This window comes from Elephantulus edwardii, unplaced genomic scaffold (genome assembly GCF_000299155.1).
Source record: "Elephantulus edwardii isolate Elephantulus edwardi_28Jun2011 unplaced genomic scaffold, EleEdw1.0 scaffold00167, whole genome shotgun sequence".
Taxonomy (NCBI): domain Eukaryota; kingdom Metazoa; phylum Chordata; class Mammalia; order Macroscelidea; family Macroscelididae; genus Elephantulus; species Elephantulus edwardii.
The window spans coordinates 3244912-3264548 of NW_006399917.1; the positions used below are offsets into that span (position 1 = coordinate 3244912).

The 19637-nt window shown below is 42.7% G+C and overlaps 1 protein-coding gene across 1 annotated transcript in view; it reads right to left on the reverse strand.

The window, feature by feature from the left end:
• Positions 1 to 19637, reverse strand: part of TBC1D1 (TBC1 (tre-2/USP6, BUB2, cdc16) domain family, member 1) — a 378557-nt gene that overhangs the window by 183735 nt on the left and 175185 nt on the right. Inside the window, exons 5-7 of the mRNA XM_006895424.1 lie at positions 18523 to 18627; positions 17129 to 17261; positions 9079 to 9170 (exon numbers count right to left, since the gene is read on the reverse strand). Coding sequence (XP_006895486.1) covers positions 9079 to 9170; positions 17129 to 17261; positions 18523 to 18627 — 330 coding nt within the window. The remainder of the gene's footprint in view (positions 1 to 9078; positions 9171 to 17128; positions 17262 to 18522; positions 18628 to 19637) is intronic.

Sequence of the window (19637 nt, forward strand, 5' to 3'; positions counted from 1 at the left end):
AAGGGAATACACAGAGTCACTGTGCCAAAAAGACTTTGCCAACACTGAAATATATAAGGAAGTAGTATATGGTTAAAAGCCAATGGTAAGAAGAGCTCTGGTGGCCTAGTAGCAAGAAGCTGCAATGCAATCCCAAAGGTGCATGGTTCAAATCCACCAGATGCTCTACTGGAGAAGGAGGGGTAATTGCCTCCTGGGCCAGTCAGATCCAATTTGACAGTACACAACAAGAAAAACAAAAACAGTTACAAAATAGGACAGACATGGGGGGTCAGAGAGGGACTGGGGAAAGAGTGGATAGATAATGACTACTACATTAGAACAGAAGAGGAAAAGAACTGTTGGAAAGGAACATATAATTAAGCATCATGAGAATAATCTGGAAAAAGGGGTGCATTGTGAATTGGGTTAGGAGGGGGGAGAAAATACACAAGAATGTATAATAATTAAAAAAAGCTAATAGTAGTGAAGGAAGACGATCAAGCTGCACTGAAGGCACCAGCAAAAACAAGGCCTTATGGTATACTAACTGACATGTTTCAAATGACAGATGCAGCCCTGGAGACATGCTCACCAGTGTGCACCAGGAGATTTGGAAGACAGCCATCTGGTCAACTCCCTGGAAGAGATCTCTGTTTCCAATCCCAAGAAAGGTAAAAAACAGAATGTGGAAATTCTCAAACAACATCATTAATATCATATGTTGTTGTTGTTGTTATGTGCCATCCAGTCGCTTGTGACTCATAGTGACCCTATGGACAACAGCCCTAAACTCTGCTCTGTTCTGTGCCAATCGCACCATCTCTGACACACACATGCGATTACCTCATAGAAGGTTTTTCTCTCCTGCACTGTACCTCCACCCTACCAAGCATGATGTCCCTCTCCAAGGACCTGTCCCTCCTTACAACATGTCCAAAGTATGTTAGACAAAGCTTCAGAATCCTTGCCTCCAAGGAGCAGCACAGTTTAACCCTCTAATGTGAATCTGTTTGTTTTCCTAGCAGTCCATGGTACCCTCAATACTCTTCTCCGGCACCACAGCTAAAAGGCATCAATTATCCTTCTATCCTCTTTAGTCACTGTCCAACTCACGATGCATACAAAACAATACTGAAGATCATCCAAAAATGGCTAAAGCAATACACTCTGACAGGGAACTTCCAGAAGCTTAAGCTGGGCTTGGAAGACATCATGGCATGAAGAATATCACACTGCTGATGCCAGATGGATCCTAGTTGAAAGTAGGGAATATCAGAAGAATGTCTATTTCTGTTTTATTGACCATGTAAAGACATCTAACTGTGTGGATCATAACATACTATGGCTAACATTAAGAAGAACAGAAATATCAGAACACTTAGTTATATTAGACCATGGACTGCCAAAAGAACAACAGATCATTCTTGGAGGAAGTGTAGCCACAGCGCTCTTTAGAGGTAATGAATGAACAAAGCTTCATCTTACACGGGCGTGCTGGCAGGAGGGGCTAGTCCAAGGAAAGGCGGAGGGTCAGTGGGGAAAAAAAAAAACCCACAAAAAAACGTTCAATGAAATGGACTGACACAGTGACTACAGCAATGTTCTCAAGTGTGTCCGAGATGATGAGGATGGCACAGGACAGGACAGGGCTCAGATCTGTTCTTCCCAGTGTCACTGTGAGTCGTGCTCAACGGCATCTAACAGCAACAACAATCGTTCACATAAGGGAGCTCTGGTATTAACAGTCTGTAGCGTGCTGCACTGCTGCCTAATGGCCACACACCTCCAGCACCTCCCAGGAGAAAGGTGGGCAGTCACTCCCAGGAAGGTCAAGTCTCAGAGGGCTGCTATGAGCCAACAGCAGTGAAGGGCTTGTCAAGTACCATTAATACATTTTGCTTCTTAAAATATACATGAAAGTGACTCACAGGCAAAGAGGAGAAGGACAACTGAACGCAATGTACTACAATCACTACTTCCCTTAAAAACCTGCAGCAAAGACATAGAAAATGTGTCATAAAGCTTATTAAATATCACAAAGGAAAAGTCACTCGAGAGAAGTCTAGGATCATAATCTTATAAAGCTTTTCTTAATATAATTAGAGGCAAGCTTTCATCTCCTCAGCAGCCCCATGTGACGGCCATATCCTCCAGTCATCATTTCTTACAGGGGATTCAGTTTGTTAAAACACATGCAAGTCAGAAAAACCCATGGAATATGAGGAATCAAGCTGGACAGCATCATTGGCAGGAAAAAAAGAAAAGAACTTGTTCAAAATTCATCAACAGTGTTACAAGTCAGAGTGGGGGGCTCCCTGGGGGAAGCAATAATTGGGGAGACAGGAGCTTGTGGAGGGCTGGAAAAATTCTCTTTCCAAATCTTGGTGTCAGCTACACAAATCCACTCATCTTATTCTTCAAAATTCATACTTATACCATTATTCACTTTTTCAGTGGATGTTCTACTTCAATTATGAAAAGAAAAATACAATCATAATAATGTTGATATATGCCGTCAAGTTACCTGCGACTCATAGCAACTCTATGTCCGACTCCGAACCCTGCTCAATACTGAGCCAACTTTATTGTCTCTGACACACCCATCCCCATTATCCCAGTCACTGAGTCAATTCATCGATCCAAGGTTTTCCTCTCTTGTGCTGTCCCTTCACCCTCCCAAGCATAAAATCCCTCTCTGAGGACTGGTCCCTCCTTGCAACCTGCCCAAAGTATGTCAGACAAAGCTCCAGAATCCTTGCCTCCAAGGAACAGCCTGGTTTCACCCTCTCCACGTCGGACCTGTTTGTTCTCCTAGTCCATGGAATATTCAATAATCTTTTCCAGCACCACAGCTCTTCCTCAGTCATTGTCCCTAGTTGTCTATTAAGTAATAAGACTGATTTTTGTTACATGTTTTCTAACCTTAAGTTCAAGGTTAAGGTTTCCAAGGCTGTAATCTTCAAGGAAGCAGACTATTATTTTTCATTTAGTGTAGCTTATTCGTCCAGTTTGTTTTCAGGTTTCTTCAGAGTTTTTGTTTGCCTTATGTTGACCTTCAGTATGCAAGATACTGACGTTTGTAGTCTTTGAGTTTACCAGTGAGTGTTTCAAATCTTCCTCACTTTTAGCAAGCAAGGTTGTGTTATCTATATATCAGGTTTGCTGATGAGTGTTCCTCCAATCTTCATGTCATTTTCCCTTTCCAGAAAGCATTAAAAGAAGACAGAGAGTATACATAGAATCACTGTGGCAAAAAAGAACTGAATGGTACTGAAAAACTTCTGGAAGTATCATATGAACAGGAGCCAATGGTAATGAAAGAGGAAGTGGAAGCTGCATTGAAGGCACTGGCAAAAATTAAGGTCCCAGGAATTGATGGGATATCAACTGATTTGTTTCAATTAACAGATGTAGCCTTGGATGCACTCACCAGTCTATGCCAGGAAATTTGGAGGATGGCTCTCTGGCCAATGGATTAGAAGAGGTCGATCTTTGTCCCCATTCCTAGGAAAGGTGATCCAACAGAGTGTAGAAACTATCAAACTATATCATTAATATCACATGCAAACAAAACACTCATTCAAAAACAGCTAGGACATAAATAGAGAACTGCCAGAAGTTCAAGCCGAATTTAGAAGAAGCCATGGCACCAGGGATATCATTGCTGATGTCAGATGGAGCCTGGCTGAAAGTAGAGAATACCAGAAGAATGTCTATTTATGCTTTATTGAGTTTATTGCAAAGATATTTGACACTGTGGGTCAAAACAAGTGGTGGTTGACATTGAGAAGAATGAGAATCCCAGAGTACTAAATTGTGCTCATGTGAAACCTATTATCTATCTGGCTGTTGTGCAAACACAACATTGAAATACTGTATGGTTTAAAATTCAGAAGGGAGTCCGTCAGGGTTGTATTCTCTTTCTCTATATCTATTCAATCTGTATGATAAGCAAATTATTCAAGAAGCTGGACTCTATGAAGATGAATGTGGCATCAGGATCAGAGGGAGACTCATCAAGAACCTGCATTATGGAGATGACATAACCTTGCTTGCTGAAATCAAGAAGGTCTTGAAGCACTTGTTGCAGAAGATCAAGGCATGCAGCCTTCAATATAGATTGCATCTCAATGTCAAGAAAACAAAGACCAATCACTTGACCAATAGGCAACATCCTGGTAGATGGAGAAGAGACTGAAACTGTCAACACTCATCTTACTTGACTCCACAATTAACATCCTTGGTACATGCAGTCAGGAAATAAGGAGACATATTGCACTGGGAAAGTCTGCTGTTAGGGATCTCTCCAAATTAATGAGGAGTAAGGATGTCCGTTTGAGGACTTAGGTACGTCTGATTCAGGCCATGGGCTTTCTGATCACTTTCTGTCAGTCTGAGAGCTGGACTATGACTAGGGATGATAGAATTGATGCCTTTGAGTTGTGGTGTTAAAGCAGAGCACTGAACATCCCATGGTCAGCCAAAAGAACAAACAGATGTGTCTTGGACAGGGTGCAGTCAGAGTGTTCTTTTGAGGCAAGTATTACAAAGCTTTGCCTCACATACTTTGGGCATGTTCCGAGGAGAGGCTATTCCTTGGAGAGGGACAAGATGCTTGAAAGGGTGGGAGGTTGAGAAAAGAGAGGAAGACCCTCAACCAGATGGACTGACATGGTGACTGCTACAATGGGTTCTAGGAACTGTGACGATAACACAGGATAGGACGGGGTTCAGATCCGCTGCTCATAGGGTCAATCAGTATGAATCATCCTTGACTCAACAGGTCCTAACAAGTTCAGCTTCTCAAATTATTTTCTCAGCACACAGACTGAATATTGTTATTCTGGAAACAATGTATATTAATTTTATAAGTAAACTAGTATAATTTTTTTTAAATTATTGAAAAAAAATGTTTCCATGATGATCACAACCTTGACTGAATATGTTGTTGTTGATTGCCTTCGAGTCGAGCACTCACAGTGACCCTATGAACAAAAGGCCTGAAGCCCTTCTATAACTATTGATATTTATCAACGTTCATAGTTTCCGGAGGCATGTTGTTTAGGAAGTGGATAGGGAAAGGAAATAACTTTGACGCACCTCTTTCCTGATTTTAAACCTGCTTTGTTCGGATGCCTGCCTCCTGATGATAAAGGTATCTCGTGAGCACAATTCAGCGTTCTGGAATCCCCATTCTTCATAACGTTATCGGTAATCTGTCATGATCCATACAGTTGAATACTTTTACTCAGTCAATATAACACACGTAAATAAATCTTTCCAGTGTTCTCTGCTTTCGGTCAAAATTCATCTAATATTAGCAATGACACCCTTCACTCCACATTCTCTCTGACACACTGATAGGTGCATTTTCTATTTATTTACACGATGAACAGTTGTTAGTTACTGTTGAGTCAGCTCTGATTCAAGACAAGCCTGTAGACCACAAAGCCTCGCCCAGTCCTGCATCATCTTCACAATTGTTGGAAGTGTTCACAATGTTGTAGCCATGGGAATGCTGAGTGCCCTGCAGCCTAGGGGGTCACCTTTCAGTCCTATGTTCACAATATGTGCTGTAACCATAAGGCCATCTGTCAGTCTCTCTACTATGGTGGTTTGCATGTTACTATGACGCTGGAAGCGGTGTCCCCGGTATTTCAAAGGGTCATCAATCCATCATGAACCGGTTTCAGTGGAGTTTCTACACCAAGATAGACTAAGAAGCAAGAGTGACCACCTTCTTCTTAAACAACGAACCCTATGGACAATGGAGACTATGGTTGAATACAGTGCCAACAGGCGAAGCTCTCAGGCTGGAAGGGACCTGAAATGCTGCTGGGGAAGAGATGCCTCCTCAAAGCAGAGTCCACTTTAATAACATGGATGGAGTAAACCTTTCACTCATTGAAGGAACTGCATTTGCTGACATGGCATGAGCCAAAGTGAGGAGAAACAGCTGTAAACATCCATTAACACTCTCAAGAAGATGAAATGATACAGTGATCATACAATGGGCTTGAACAAAGCTGAGGTCACTCATGATGATGGCGCAGAATAGGACGAGGTTCTGCTCTGTTGTTCACACTGTCACTATTGAGTCATGGTCAACTCAACAGAACCTGACAATAATCTACAGGATGATTTGCAGAAGCATACTGTTTAGTCATTCTTAGTCTTAAAGCTCTGTTGAAGCCTGCCTACCACCAGTGAGCCTTGTGGTATTTGAAGTACCAATGTCAGAGCTTTCAGCATTACAGCTGGTAGATTTATGTTAACTATGTTGTTGATGTTGTTGTTGTGTGTCATCCTGTCAAGAACAACTCATAGTGATTCTATGAGCAAAAGATGTGAATTCAGCCTTACCCTATAAACTCTCATCATCTCTGACATGCTTGAGCCCATTGCTGCAGTCACTGCATCAGTCCGTTTTGTTAAGTCTCCTCCTCCTTCCCTGACCTTTCCAAGCATCATGTCTCTTTCCAAGGGGCAGCCTCTCCTAGTAACATGTCCAAAGTGAGAAGAAGCTTCACCATCCTTGTCTCTAAGGAATGCTCTAGCTGCACTTTCTCCAAAACAAAAGACATCTGGTTGTTCTTTTGGCAGTCCATGGGACACTCGGCACTCTCCTCCAACAGCGTAACTCAAAGATGTGAGCAGGTGACTGTGTACGCAGAGCTCTAAAGACGCAGTAAGAAACAAAAACAACACGGCAGGTCTCACGCTGATTCAGAGTGAAGAAACTGAAAGGCAACCAAGGGACATAATAATAATGTAACAGCTCTCCTCCAGGCTGTTCGTGAAAGAAAAACTTCTCCTATGCATTCTTCCCAAAAACACTGGCCAATTCCATTATAGAAGAGAACTGGGAATAAGAGAATTTTAGTAAAAAATGACAAACTAGAAAACTCCACTAGGCAGCTCTGCTGTGTCACACGGAGTTGCTTTGAGTTGAGGAGAGAGTTCTCTGGGCACCTAACAGCACAACAGACAAGTGATGAAAAAGGCAAAGACAATCCAGTGAATTTTTCACCCAGTAGTCAACAGATCAAGGACTGGAGAGGTTTTCCCCCAAGGGGGAGAAAGACAAGGATTAACCCCTGGGTTACTACCATTCTTTGTATTTATTTTTTTAATTGGTTTGCTTACAAAATTCATATATATACAACCATTCTTACTTCCTTTAAGGCCGCTGTATTTGTTGAACCCCCTCAGCCAAACCCACTCTCAACAAAATGAGGTTATTTCTTCTTTAGTCTGATGTGTTCTCCCAACTAAATGCCAAGAAACCACAGAAAATGGCCTCAGGGAAGGCAGACTAGGAATTTCTGACTAACTCGGTAAAGACTCATGAACGGTTGACTGCAGGCATGCCAGCACGTGCGGTGGGGTTTCCCGAGACACACAGCATCTAAACGCAAGCGCAAGAGCTAATTTCCAGGTATCCGTGCAGAAATCCAGGGAGCCTGGGTTCTTTCTTTTCTGTTCTTCTTTATGTTTGATGTACTACAGAACTTCAATAGATAGCATGATCTAAATGTATTTTCAAAATAGACCAAAAAACATGGGACGCAGAGTAACAACATTCAGTTCTACACACAAGGCACCATGTCCTTCAACATCCACATCCAGGGCTGAATTTCTGTGTGAACCAGCGTCCGGTTCTCCCATCTCCCTGGGCGATATGCCCTCATATGGGTTCAGTTGTGCCTCTGCCAAATACATGTTCATTCTCTAAGCTTCACATTTGTGGAAAGAGGCCTGGTGATGTTGCAGGCAAATGAATTCAAGTGTTCAAAGGTTGACTGCTCAAACCCACCAGTCACTCACTGAGGAAAAGGTTACTCAGTCTGCACTGTAAAATTTTACAAAAATGTTACACACACACACACATAATGAGGCAGCTCAATTCTATCCTGCACGGTCACTGTGAGTCAGAATCAATTCAATGGCATTGCATTTTGTGGTTTTGTATGTATGGATGTAATCCTGTTTGGAAATTGGGATTTATCTCATGTTCTATAGATGAGGTTACATCCAAATAGAGAGGAGGGCTTCTAAACCTAATTAGTAATAAGTGATAAGTGATAAAGGACCAGGGAGGGGAGACATAATCAAACCCTCTCTCTCTCCCTCTCTCTCTCTCTCTCTCTCTCTCTCACACACACACACACACACACACACACACACATGGAGTGTGTGGAAGCAGATATTATCTGAGGATCACCTACACATCAAGGAATGCATGCCAAAAGGTTAAGGACCAACAAGGATGGAATCAACACAGCTGCATTTGAACAGTCTCTAGAGCTGTGAGAAAAATCAATTTCTGGGTTTTGTTTTGTTGTTTTTTTTTTATTATTATTTTATACTGGTTTATTTACAAAGTTCAAATACATTGTTTCTCACACTGGATCTTTCCCTGACCTCAAAACCTATACAGGAATATACTAGTATAGAGCAGTAGTAACCAAATCAGCATAGTACTGGTAAAATAACAGACACATAGACCAATGGAACAGAATTGAGAACTCAGAAACAGATCCAGCTATCTATGGTCAACTGATACTCCACGAGGAAATAAAACCTATCAAATAGGGAAATGACAACCTCTTCAACAAATGGTGCTGGCAAATCTGGACTGCTACCTGCAGAAAGCTGAAACAGGATCCACATCTCACACCATACACAAATATTACCTCAAGGTTGATGAGAGACCTGGGAATAAAGCCTAAAAGCAATTTCTGGTTCTTAAAGCTGCTCACCTGTGGTATTTCTGTTAAAGCTTGGAAATTAAGATCGTCTCTGTCCACTGGACTATTTCCATTTCCTGGTTCTAAACTATTACTTCAAAACTTCTAAAGAAGCAGCTTCCCTGTTTCAGTCACTCTCACCCTGAAATCTATTAAGAACTTGTCTAGTAAGACCTGCCTCTGTAACCTGGGCCCTCTGACAGGCACTACTGCACTCAGAGAGAGAGATTAGGCACCACTTCCTCAATGTGCTGTGTTTTACGAGTACAGTTTTACAGATAAGCAACTTGCCTATTTCCTCCTAGAAACTGAAATAATGAAAACAAGAAAAAATGTAGTACAATACCTGAACCTCTTCAAAAATAGTAGCTTGTTCCTGGTTAGTCAGCACTGTCAGATGCTTCTGGAGCTCTAGCTTTGTTTTGGAAGCACTCATTCCTATTAAAAACAAAGAACAAAAGGGAGGTATGAAAATGTTCCATGGAAAAGTCAGGAGGTGGAGCTAACACCTTCCATACACGGCCTCTAACCCGCCTGACCTCTTGCACGACACAGCATCTCAACTCACTTCAGGCTAGCAGATTTTATGGAAATTATGGTCAAAAACAATGATGATGTAGCTTATTTCTGTTTTTAACCAAACTTTTGTATTAGGAGGCATTAGCCACCGCTATCAAGGCAATCCTGATTCAAAAGCAACCTTCCAATGAATTTTTCCCTTCCCCTTCTTAAATGTTATTTTATTGGGGTTTCTTTACACTATTTTTATTCCTATACACAATATTTCTCACATTTCTTCACATTGTTTCATATAATCATTTTCATATATTGTGTCTTATAATAAATCACCAGTAATCTATGCCCACTATTACCTCATCTTTTTTAGATCCCCACTGGATCTTTACTAAGTCCTTTATCCCATCCTTCTGCCCACCAAAATCTACGACGTTGTGACTTCCCCTCTCCCCTACCCCCAGCTTCCCTGCCCCCTCACTTTCCCTCTTTGGACATTTACATACATCTTACTAATTATCCATCTGTTTTTACAATAATGGTCTTACACAGTATTTGTCCTTTTGATACTGAGTTAGTTCATTCAGCATAAGGCTCTCCAGCCTCTCCCATGTTACAAAGCATTTTTCTAAATCGTTGTTCCTTAGTGCTGCATAGTATTCCATTCGTGAATGTCCCACAATTTTTCAGTCCATTCATTTGTGATGGACATGTGAGCTGTTTCTGTGTTTTTGTGAATATGCTGCTATAAACATCAGTGTACAAATCTCTGCCTATGTCTCAAGTTCTATTTTCCTTGGTATATATTTCTAGCCATGGAATAGTTGAGGCATATGGCTTTTTCAGAAAATGCTGAAGTGCCTTCCAGGGTGGCTGTACCATTTTACCATCTCACTAGCAGTGCATGAGAATTCCAATCTCTCCATATCCTCTGCAACATTTATTACTTGTTATCCTGTTTAACTTTGCCACTGCTACCCCTCCAGTGAATTTCGAGGCTGTACATTTCTATAGGAGACTGCCCACTGTTCTCTCGCAGGGCCACTGGTGGTTTCCAACCACCAACCTTTCATTTAGCAGCCTTGTGTATCACCATCATGCCAGAAGTCCTGCTTGTATAAAGGATTGAAAATAAAACACCTCAAAAACCTCACTGCTGTTCAGTTAGAACCAACTCAGCCAATCCTTCAGTGGTTTTCCAAAGGCTGTACTCTGTTCTTGGGGAGGAGACTACCTGACTGTACTGATTTACATAATTCTTAAAAAATCCTGATAAAATTGGTTCTATTATCTCCATTTTATAGTTAAGGAAACTGATATCCAGAGAGCTTAATTTCTAACTTAGGTTTTTCCACTAACTTGGACTCTATGTTTGTTTGAGTCCAACATGTTTTCTTTACCATCATCTACATTTAAACACCTCACACGAGAAGGATGTCCTCAGAAAATCATAAGTTGTCATGGAGTCTTTATGATAAACATTTTCTTTAGGAAAAATCAATTCTTTAGGAGAAATGATTTCTTTAGGAAAAACTACTAATGAGTTTACAATCTGACTTGTTCTCTTTAATGCATGTAAGGTTTTATTCACATAAAACAGACTCATTCCACTAATAAGCTTTCCTTTACATCCACATGTGTGCCACTTTTTAAGACCATAAAATTAACATTACAGAGGAGTTTTGAGAAAAAGTTGAAAGAATAAAGTCACGATGTCAAACTTTCAATGGCTGTTGTACTATGATATATGGAAAAAGTTCCTATCCTACAAAACTAAGCAATGTTATGATAAAAAGAGAAAAGGCTGGAGTTGGCGTGGATTTTGTTTTACTTGGATCCTCCGTCAGTGCCCACGCTGCCAGCTGTCAAATCCAGTCTGTTGTAAAGGGCACCTTAAAGCTCTAAAGAGCAAAGATGTCACGCTGAAGACTGAAATGTGCCTGACCCAAGTCCTGGTGTTTCAAACTTCCTTATATGCATGTAAACGCTCAACAGCAAATAAGAACAAAGAAGAATTCATGCCTTTCATTTATAATGTTAGGGAGGAACACTGACTATACCATGGACTACCAGAACAAACACGTCTGTCTTAGAAGTGCAGCCAGAGTGCTCTTTGGAAGTAAGCAAGCCTCAAATGCTGTGGCCATGTATCAGCAGGGGCTGGTTCCAGGAGGAGCTTATCATGCTTAATAAAGAAGGAGGTCAGTGAAAAAGAAGATGTCTCAGTGAGACGGACCGATGCAGTGGCCACAACAAGGGGTTCAAACACAGACACAATTATGAAAACAGAGCATGACTGAGGAATCTTTCATTCTATTGCACAGAGAGGACCACTGGGACTTAACAGCACCTAACAACATAGCCTTGCATGTTATCTCATTTGGAAACAGAGTTGTTTTCTTTGCTGTCTTAACGAAGATATGTCAGTCTGCAGAGTGGGTCCTGTTGTACCAGAGACTCGGAACCAACCCATAGCAGACCTGCCAGCAGATTGCAGAGGTAGTTAATCACAATGGAGACTGGCCATCTTCTGCCATGGAGCAGCTGGTGACCTCGAACAGTGTGACTTCAGGACTGCATCATAGCTTCTTACCACTAGGCCACCACAGCTCAGTGTGTGTCCTAAACCTAGTAATTTCTAAGTTGACAAAAAAAGGCAAATAAGACATAAAATTAGAGACATATGAGGAGAGGTGGATGCTATGAGAAGACAAAGGAGGCAGATGGATCTACAAGCCTGGGCACCCCAAGAAGTGCTGGCCACTAGAAGCTGTTGCTCTGCGACACATTTCATCAGGACTCTTAGCCTCCTGAACAGTAAGTCCACAAACTTCAGTTCATTATAGACACCCACCTGGGGTATTTCCAACTGCTTTATACGCATGCAAAAGCTCAACAACAAACAAGAAGATCAAAGAAGAATTGCTGTCTTTCATTTATAAGAATACTGAATATGCCCTGGACTACTAGAAAGAACTAACAAATCCATCGTAGGAGGGCAGCCAGAGGGCTAGCATAGCACTTAGTGATAGCAGCACTAAAGAGTAGGACATTTTGCACCCAGAGGCTAACATCACACGTGAGGAGTAGTCTAATAACAGAAGCGCGGCCTGGCCCCACCACCAGGGATATTGCATCCAGTACTTTTGGTCCAAGGATCGTCCTCACAGGTGGTCATTTGTCAAATGTCTTTTTCTTGTCCCCACGGGTGAGACACTGGGCTGGAGTTTGATCAAAGTTCAGACTGTTACCTGAAGAAAAGCACAGAATGGCCAAGAATGGCCGGAAGAACACTCACAGGTGGAAAAGAGAACTGCGGAGACTGGGACAGAAGAACCCAAGGAAAACCTGGCCAGAGCCAGTGACGTAACCATGGAACAAACAGGAACCTCCAGATCAGGACTCTGATTTTATAGATGAGTTTGGTGACTTCTAGAGAGGGGAGTCAATCCATTTCATTGACTGACGGATTGACTCAGGGACTGGAGAAAGGAGATGACGTCTGTCCGAGACGATGAGATTGGTTCAGGATAGGGAAGGCTTCAGAGCTATTGTGTATGGGGTGGCTATGAATTGCAGGCAATATGACAGCACATAACAACAACACTAGAGGGGGGACACGGAACCTTGGGATGGAACAGTTCAAATGCTAAAGGTCAGCGGCTCTAGCCTATGAGCAACACTCTCATGCAATTTACAGTCTCAAAAGCCATGTTCCAGAGGGTCCAGACTTGATGGCAATGAGTGAAGTTTATCTTTAGTCAGACACTCACATGTTGAGCATGGGAACCAAAGGTCTCAGAACTGGCTGCCAACCCAGAGGAAGGTGATCTGAATCCACTAGGTTCCACAGAAGAAAGATGGGCAATCTCCTCCTGTGCAAGTTATAGCCTCTCAAGACCCTCTGGATGGTCAACAATGAGTCAGTTCAGACTGGACAGCACATAACAAAAACAACAGTAACACACACTTTCAACAGTCTTCAGTGAAGCAGGGAAACACCGATGACTCTTTCACACTCAGCAGCTGTGAATAAACCCCCTGGCCTTTCTTCAGCTTCTGGGATGCCTCAAGCTGTAAGGTCTTTCTTGCCTCATCTCAAAAGAGGAGTGGCCCACCTGGGTCAATATGCTCACCCTTCACTCTTTGACCTTTCTCACAATGTGGCTTCTGACCATCACCAGGTCTCTGCAGCAAGGCTCCTCCATACTGAAGGCACCCACCCAGCGGACCCCACGTGGTGTCAATGGGGCTGATGAGGAGAAAGGGAGGCCAGGTGCACAGCAGAAAAGGATATTCAGAGCCAAGGGGATTCCCACATGACAAGGGATTCCATCTGCTGTCCAGAGGCTGAAACACACTCTTCCTAGAGTGAGCACTGAGGAGCTCTGTCTTCCTGAAGGAAATTTTTTTCTGAGAGCAAAAGGAAAGTAAGAGCAACCATTTATTCCGTCTGGTCAAAATAGAATTCATCCTAAGAGTTCTCAAAATGGTCCTCTAGACTAAGTTAAGCAAAAGACCATATAAATACTACCCATTATTTGCTTTGCATCAGAAAGATGAACAATGACTAAGGAAGACAGAAGAGCTACTGATGCCTTTGAGTTGTGGTGGTGGAGAAGAGTCTTGAACATACCACAGACTGCCAAGAAAACAAATCGGTATGTCCTGGAGAGGATGAAACCAAGTTTCTCCTTGGAGGCAAGGATTTTGAAGCTCTGTCTCACATACTTTGGGTACATGGCCAGGAGGGACGGGTCCTTGGAGAAGGATATCATTCTCAAAAGGGTGGAAAGACAGCACAGGAGAGGAAAACCCCAGATGAGATGGATTGATACAGTAACTGGGGCAATGAGGGATGTTGGACAGGATCAGTGAGACCGGTTCTGGACAGGGCAGGCTTCAGAACTGCTTTGGATCGCTATGGGTCACAGGTGACTCGACAACACATAACAACAACATTAGGGAGCTGTGGTCGCCTAGTGGTAGGAACTGCACTGCCAACCCAAAGGTGGACGTTCTTCTTGTTGTTATGTGCCGTCAAGCAGCCTGTGACTCTGTACAACAGCGTAAGGTTCGAATCCACCAGCTGCTCCACAGGAAAAGATGAGCAATTTCTCGTCATCCGATTTTCAGCCTCTGCAAACTCACTGGAGGGACAGCTATGAGTGCGCTCCAACTTGACGGCACATAACAGCATCACCAGAGCTAGCAGTTTATTTCAAATACTGACTCGAACAAAAGCACACTTTTTTCATGTTGCCAGCTCAGTTTCAGAAGGAGCAAATCATCCAGCATTTATCATTGTGGAAAGAAGTTTTACTCTAGCTTACAGATGTCAAGGTACAATTGCTGAATTCCTACTCAGACCCTAATTTCCTGTCAGGATTGCTTCAATGAGAACAGAGTGAGTTTTAATAAGCCACTTTAGTCTCCACACTAGGAGTGCAACACAGCAAAAGACAAGGGCTGCTTCAAAAACTGCACAAAGAATAGCAATTAGCACCTGTATTGCAAAGGCCTCACTAGGTGACATCTATGCTTCTGGAGCCCAGGTGGCTTGGTGGAGGAAAGTAGCTAACTGAAAGGCTGGGAGTTCAAATCTGCAACTGGCTCCATGGGAAGAAGATGGGTTGTTTCCTCCCCTTTAAAGATTTACAACCTTGGAAAGATAACAGAGGGTGGCTCTGAAGTGGAATCAACTTGACAGCTCCGCTTTTAGAAATATCTGCCATCATGTGGGCAAAGATATCCTGCCTGATGGCTCAAACAAACAAGTGGATAATAAATTACCAAGGGAAAAAATTACAGTAGCAAAACGCCTGATGAGACAACCGAGCCAGGGTATTCTGAAGGCTCACCCAGACCCCGGCGAGGAACCCCTGGCCTTGCAGCGTCTGCAGAGGAGAATCTGCTGCATCATCAAGGCCACGGTCAAGGCTGACTCCTTAATAAGTTCTTAAGGGACGCTTCCATCATCATTTAGCTTATCTTAACAACCTCTGAAAAGGAGTAATGACCATCTCAGTGGCGATCTCCAGTTAAATCAAAACTCTTCTTCTTTCCAGTGCTATTTTGTGTGATGTCAGCAAACAGTCCCCAGTTGGAAATCAAAGTTAGAAAGTCCTGAACATTCTGACTGGTGTGAAAGGGGAGTGGAACACCAGCGGCTGAACCTTCCCAGACCATGAGAGGACAGAAAACAGGCCAGTTCATTTAAAAAAAGGAAAAGGAGATCGAAATATTTCTCTATATAGCTTTAGACTAATAAATAATTGAGAAATGTAAAGGTTGTAGACAGGCTTCAGGCCTTTTGTCAATAGGGTCACTATGAGTCGTGCTCGAAGTGAAGGCGATTAACAACAACAGGAACAACAACTGTAGATCATGAGATGTCCATTACCTTCTCAAGATCATGAAAAAGAAAAAAAAGACCAGCAGCATCAGCTTTAGAAATTCTCCCACAAATGGAAATGCAAAAAATGACACACAAAGCTCTTGGTCGCTGGCCCCTAGTTTTGAGCCTGTTAGTCTCAAACCTGCCTCCTTGCCTGGGTTCGGTCCTTTCTCTCAGTCCTCCTCCGAAGATGCAGAGAAAGGCAATCTCTCTCTTGCTATTGATCTCTCATGCTCAGGAGAAACGCTGAAGTTGCTCAAACCTCTTCAATGCTTGGAAATGGGATAACATTGGACTTCTTGAGTTCTCCCCCAATACAACCTTCTCTTGGGAACCTATGTTCAGTATGGGGGTTCTGTTTCCCATTCATGGAAACCTTGGAGGAGAGAACTGTACCCTGAGGTTGTCATTGGCTCTGTGACCTTTTGAAAGCAGACTGCCAGATCTTTCTACCAAGGTGCCTTTAAACGGGTCTGAATCACCAACCTTTTGGTTAGAAGCCAAGCACTGTTTGGTAGCAGGGAACCGCTGGAGGCATTATCATCTGAGGCTGAATCCTGGGCTCAGCAGAGACTAGTTTATTTCTACATTTCTTTGCTTATCAGTTAACTCTAGAAAATCTAGAAAATGTGCTATAAAAGCAGAATCCTTTCCTCCCAGAAATGCGGTGAAGAACACATTAATGAGTTAACAGGCATAAAAGAAAGCCCTGAGCATAACACTTGGAACATTTTAAGCCTTGAATAACTATTTATTAGGTGCCAATCATAATGTTTCACAATGTTGTCTTTCTGAATCATAGGAAGCTCTGGTGACCTAGCAGGTAAGGAATTGCACTGCCAACCCAAAGGTCTGGCTGCCTAGCCCCTGAAGAATCATGCTGCCAACACGTTCAGCTACTCGTGAATCCATGAACAGCTCTGCGGAGAAAGATGCATAATCTCCTTCCATGCAATTTACAGCCACTGGAGGGTCAGCTATGAGGCGGTTCTGAATCAGCAGCCACGAGCAAGAGATTGATTACTAAACCAAATTTCTAGAGACCAAAGTCAAAAGCCACAGCATTTCTGTCACTCTGGTCATCTGTCCCTCAACTGCAATCTGTCTCCTATCCCTTCAGTCCTTTGAAATGTTGACAGAGGTCACTGATGACCCCCTATGTGAGAAACCCAGTGGAACTGCTCCAGCTCTTACTAGATTTCTCTGGCGAGCTCACTGTGGCTGACCACTCATAAGCTAGGAGAAATGTTACACAACTGGTTTTTGAAATTCCGTTTCCCTACCTTCTCTGTTACCTCATGATCCATTAGAGGGCAGATGGCAGGAGAGGGCACAGTTTTCCTCTTTCATCCCCCAGCACTTGCACAAGGCCTGGTTATACTCAAGGTAATGCATGCAAGGTGGAAGGTTACCCACAATCCCTTGGGCAAATGCAAGCCTACATGATGCAGAAGCTTCCAACAAGCGTGTGGGCTCTGCCACTCACCCTCTATCCTCTCGCACAGCCTGTGCAGGCTCTGGACCGGGCAGCCCTCGCACAGTTGAGCGGGGGCCTTGGAGGTCTGCTGCACTGCAGCCACCGTGAACGCCTGCTTCAGAGTCATCATGATCTCATCCACCTTGGAGAGAAGAGAACATGGGCAGAAATCCACTATCGTCAACGAGCTGAGCAGCTCTGAGGGTTCGGAAGATCTTAGAATTTCAGAGGTTTCTGACTGTTCATCAGAGGTGGACTGGATACAGCTGTGCTAACCGCTAGGGAAATAACCATGCAGATGCTCCAACTTTTTTTTTATTATTTTTATTTTTTTTGTGAGTGTACCATCAGATCAGATCTGACTGGTACAGGAGGAGACTGTCCCTCCTGCCCCGGCAGAGAATCTGGTGGATTCGAACAGTGCGCCTCTGGGATTGTAGTTGCAGCTTCTTGCCACTAGGCCACCAGAGCTCTCCATGCTCCAACATTTTAAAGAAAAGGCCAAAAAATTTTAAAACTGCAACAAATTCTTTGGATAAAACTAAACTCCTCTGCATTTTAAATGCAAAGCCAGAGGGGCTCAAAAATAATAATAATTTTAAAACATATGCCCAAATATTGGTAGCAGGTGTGGCATCCACTTTCTAAACAACATGCCTCCAGAAACTCTATGAACTTTGATAAATGTCGATAATTATAGAAAGGATTCAGGCCTTTTGTTCATAGGGCCACTATGAGTCGTGCTCGACTCGAAGGCAATCAACAACAACAACAACATGTCCAAGTAAGTTCATATGTCTGCTGGCTAGTTTATCATTGTTCCAGTTAAAGACAGCACTTGTCTGTCGGTTTGCTGTACTCGAGGGTTGCTGTGATGCTGAAAGCTGTGCCACTGGTGTGTCAAAAGCCAGAGGGGTCACCCACAGTAGACAGGTGGAACCCTCAGACTCAGACAGACTAGGAAGCAGGGCTGGCCATCCACTTCTGAAATAACAGGCCTCTGAAAACCTTATGAACAAAAGAGGAACACAGGTAGTTATAGTATCAGAGATAGAGCCCAGCCTGAAAGTCAATCAAAATGACACAGTTACTGCAGCAATGGGCTTGCGAGTGTCAGAGATGGTGAGGATGCCACAGGATAGGACAGGGTTCAGATCTTTGTGCAAATGTCCACTGTGAGTGTACTTAATACCTGATTTGACAGCACCTAACAACAAGAACTGGCTAGTGACTGAATCATCATGTAAAAATAGTCAAGGTCAAGTCAGTGAGGCTATGACAGAACAAAAGACAAAAGAATATCAATCAGGTTGAAATTTGCTCTAAGTAAATTTCCAGGTTAAACACACACACACACACACACACACACACACACACACACACACACACTGACTTCCTCTTACCAGAGCTTCATTTGTGCATTGAAACACGTAGCAGACGAAATGGACGCCGCCGCCTCCAGAAGATTCTCGGCAGATAAACCCAAAGTGGTCCACGTGCCTGATACCCTGCGGGAGGGGAGGAAGAGAACACAATCCTGAGATGGGTCTGTAGATTCACACACACCGCCAGTCTTAAAGAGCATAACAGAATTACCATCCCCAGATACCTCCCAGAGGCCACAGAGATTAACATTCCTCGACTGAACTGCTCCTTGGGATGCGCACAACAGTAAAGAGGGGGTAAGATCCAAAGAGTAGAGTTTTAAATACTCTTTCTAATATAAAAGAAAAGAAATGTAGGGTAACACAGAAATGTAGATAACAGAAAAATTCAAACCGTTTTCTTAGGCATGAAAGAGATCAAATTTGGAGAATCAAAGAGATTAATACACACACACGTACATATATAAAGAAAGGTTAAAAATTTAAATATCATTGCATCCTTAATAGTAAACAGATAAACACTTAAAATGGTATGAAGAACAAGCCCAAAGTCACACAGGGGAAAAAAAGTTATACAGAATTAAGTGGGTTTTTGACATAGGATATTAAGACTAAGGCTTTCGCATGGTTACCTATCAGCTCTTCTGAATAAATGTTAATATATAACCTTATTTTAACGACATCAGCAGGTGGAAGTACTGTGATACAAGATAAAGCACAATCCATAAATATAAAACAGCAATGCCTTATGAAAGCCAACAGCACATAGAGAAAAGAATATGGAGGGCCTGATGTTCAGCTATTCAGATCTTGAAGAAATAATAAAGCTATTATGTGAAAAAGAAAGCATTTCACATTCACCTAACATACAGCAACGCATCATCAAAAAATGCTGGCACATAATCGCGAGCTGGGATCAAGAATTTCCCAATAAATTAGTCACTGGCAGATCTTGGCCTCAGAGCCCTCGAGTGATAAATGAGGGTTATGCTAAGCATTACTCCAGGGAATATGCTTTAGAAGTATTCAATCCTTGTTAATGGATGAAGAATGTTCTTCTCCAAACTGGGGAGGAGGGTAGAGAAAACAGTACAACAATGAATGAATGAAAATCCAAAATCTCTGTAAATGTT